At 55.3% G+C, this 3432-nt stretch overlaps 1 protein-coding gene across 1 annotated transcript in view; it reads left to right on the top strand.

The window, feature by feature from the left end:
- The window catches only part of nkd1 (NKD inhibitor of WNT signaling pathway 1), a 38430-nt gene extending 34998 nt beyond the window's left edge, over positions 1–3432 (top strand). Inside the window, exon 10 of the mRNA XM_035396673.1 lies at positions 17–3432. Coding sequence (XP_035252564.1) covers positions 17–537 — 521 coding nt within the window. The 3' untranslated portion in view covers positions 538–3432. The remainder of the gene's footprint in view (positions 1–16) is intronic.

Genomic DNA, 3432 nt, shown 5'->3' with positions numbered 1-3432 from the left:
TTTTCTGGTGTTGCAGGTGCCAGCGCAGAGCCGGGAGCAGGAGGTCAGAGCAGGTCGCGCTCCCACGAGCCAGAGAACGGGCTCTCGAACCCGCACCATCGCCGTTCGCAGGCCGCCGACCCCCCGGGCCCCCCGGCCCCGCCCGCCGAGCCCCCCTGCCCCCGGCTGCGCGGCCAGGACTCGGGCAAGCACGCCCTGCGCTCCCCGAAAACGCACGGGCGCGCCCCGACCGCGCACCCCTCCGGGAGGGCCATGAGGAGCCGGGGCGCCCCTCCCCCGCCGGCGCTGCTCAGCCCCAACCCCCCCTACCAGCCCGCCGCCCCCCACCGGAGGCACAGGCAGCGGGCCAAGGAGGGCCAGCAGCAGGCCCACCGCGGCGTGCTGGGGGCCCCGGGCCCCGTGCTGGAGAAGGAGCAGGTGCGCGACCTTCCCAGCATGCTCCTGTACGAGGGCGGCGTGGGCCAGGTGGTGCAGCGGCACGAGCACCACCACCACCACGAGCACCACCACCACTACCACCACTTCTACCAGTCGTGAGCCCTGGACGGCTGCGTCGGCGCCAGCGTCGCCATGCCAACCGGGCGCCGCGCCCCGCCCCGCCCGCTGCGCGCGGGCGTTTTCACAACTGTACAGAGACCTCTGCGGACTGGGGAGGTGCTGGGAGGAGCACAGGAGGAGCAGAACAAGAGGAGCAGAGCAGGGGCCTCCTCAAGTGGCAGGGGGAGGGGATGGGGCGGGGCGGGGCGGGGCTGGGCTGGGCGGGGCAAGGCCAGGGTATTTTTTAGGGATGGGGAAGGCATGAGCGGGTGGCTAGGCTTACAGGAATCCTCAGAAACCACAAGCTTGGCTCTTATGTGTTCAGCTAAGCTTGGGGCTTGGGTGGGGGGGTGTTGGTGCCCAGTCAGTGTCTGGGGGGGGTGGGGGTGTTGACCCACATCTCACCTGAACACTCTGCACTGACCTCTCTGGTTCTCTGAAGCCCTGGCTGGTGAACTGACCTCCTAAAGCCGGGAGGGAGGGGGGGGGGGGGGGTCAGAGGGATGGGTTTGGCTGGGTAGAGGGTGGGACGATGGGTGGGGAGGGGGGGAGGGTCACTGGAATGGAAGGACTATCACACACTATGATGCTATATATGAAGAAAAGGACGAGGTCATCGGCACAGCACCGGATGGGCCTCTGGTTTGTGCCCGATGGTGGTTGCTGGGAGACCAGGAGGACCCGGGAATCCTGTCGGCTGAAGACCACTTGAAAAGCACTTCCTGGTGCTGTCGCTTCTAAAAAAAAATAAAAATAAATACATTTGCAGTCAGAACCTGGGCATTTTCTACCGAGATAAAGATCCTGACTTTCACAAGCAATACTCTGACACTTCTGAGGACAATTTAAAAAAAAAGAAAAGAAATGAAAGCAAGGCATTTGGATAAAAATATTAACTGAAAATTGAAGACCCCAAACAGCTGCTACCTCTAGTATTATTATGATTATTATTGATATAATTGTTGTTATTATTCAGATGTTATTTTTAGTAACAGATTTTTAATATGTCACCTACGTGGGAGGTTTTTCACTCTGCAATCGTGTAGCCTTGTGCTATCCATCATATTGTTTTTGTATGTACATACTGTATGTGCCACGTTTTAACACTCAACTATACACAAGCTACACTAACGCTGTGACGTACTTCGTATCCGCACTCTGAAACTTGTATCTTTGTGTTTAAATGTTTGCTCGTCTCCTGAATCGGTTCTCCCAATAAGCTGTGTTTGAAGACCACTCTAAAGACGTAGAGCGACTATCGTGCAGTAGTAGTCGAGCTGACGGTTCCTTCGAGAGGTGTTCCGTACTGCCGATCGTTGCAGACGGTCCGCAGGAATGTTGGCTAATTATGCACACTCTCAGGTACATTTTGCTTCTCCGTTTTTCTAAATCTGTGGTTTTTAATTAGTGACATTTGATGCAGACTGTGGGCAAGTAGAATTTAGGAGTCGCGCAAGCTAACAGGGGTGTCGCTAGCTCTTGGTACAGTTCTACTCAATGTGTGCGTGTGCATGTGTGTGTACGCATGTGTGTGTGTGTGTGTGCGTGTGTGCATGTGTGTGCACGTGCGTGTGTGTCTGTGTGTGTGTACGCATGCGTGTGTGCATGTGTGTGTGTGTGTGTGTGTGTGTGTGTGTGTGTGTGTGTGAGCGCGCGTGCGGAGTCTCTAGTTGGATCAAGCAGATGCTGTGGAATGCTGGAAATATATCCTGATGGCCTGTAGTTAAACTAAGTCTGTCCAACATGTGTGGATGCCTTCCGTTCGCTGACTTAACCCAGAAGAATCCGGATCTCTGGGCCTGTGTCACCTCTAGGTCCGAGCCGTGGCGTGCCCCTGGTTTGGGTGGGGAAGCCGAGCCTGTCGGGTCCTGATGATCAGGGTCAGGCAGTGGGAGAACGCAGCCAGGCCCGGTGGCATCTCAGGCCTCAGCTGTCATCAGTGCTGTCACCGAGCAACCACGTGCTCTGGGGGGGGGGGGGATCAGGGTCTACGATCAGCCAACATGACATCACTGTTTACTGCATGCCACAGAGTATATTTACTCTGCTGTCCCGCTCCACTGGTGCTAAACGATACCAGGGCAGGACCATCAATAGCAAGTCTTCCCTTTCCCTGTCCCGGAGTGCTACCAGCTATTTTGGCCTGTGACTACGATTTTAATGCGGAGGCTGACCTCATCAGTCGTCATCCTGCAAGCTGCGAGATGGCTGGTCACGGATCTCCACAGTGGATTGACGTGGGCTCTGAACCCTTTATACTGGAAGCCTTTCCTGAAAGATGGAAGCTTCCACTCCACACCACTCTCCACCCCCTCGCCCCCCCTCCCCCCCCCTCCTCAGGGGGGTCCTGACTGCAGCCTGTTCCACCATCCCTCACTCCGTAAAATGGCATCTGTTGTGGGAAAATGGTCTCGTCGCAGCAGTCCAAGAGATCCTTCGTGCGCGTAAGCTTTCAAGCGTAAATTTACCCCCATGATGAGCAAAGGAGTTAAAATTCCATCTGCTTCAGCTGGCGGCTCCAAGTCTTTTGGGGGGGGAGAACCGTGGATGTCTGCGCTGTCCCGAATCGCCAGTGGGGTTCGTGCATCGACACGGTTGCAGACGATTGGCTGTACCAAATTAGGGGTGGGAATTGAACATGCTCAAACCCCATGTTGGGTGCCAAATTTATTTACTGGGGGGAAAAAAAAAAAACTCCATCTGCTTTAGTTGATTTGTGAGTTCCTGGATACTCATGTGAAGTGGGATATGTGGGGGAATTCTCTGTTTTAAACCGATGATCTGTTGGTTGACCCTGTACCAATTAACTGTGTGCACACAGCTTAGGGCCACCCTACGTGACTAGATCTCGTTTGGTAAGAAGTTTGCTAAGATTTTATGTGAAGTCAAAAAAAT

Source organism: Anguilla anguilla, chromosome 16 (genome assembly GCF_013347855.1).
Source record: "Anguilla anguilla isolate fAngAng1 chromosome 16, fAngAng1.pri, whole genome shotgun sequence".
In the NCBI taxonomy this organism is placed as follows: Eukaryota; Metazoa; Chordata; class Actinopteri; order Anguilliformes; family Anguillidae; genus Anguilla; species Anguilla anguilla.
Note: the sequence above shows the minus strand (reverse complement) of the source record. Positions and strands in the feature narration are given on the sequence as shown.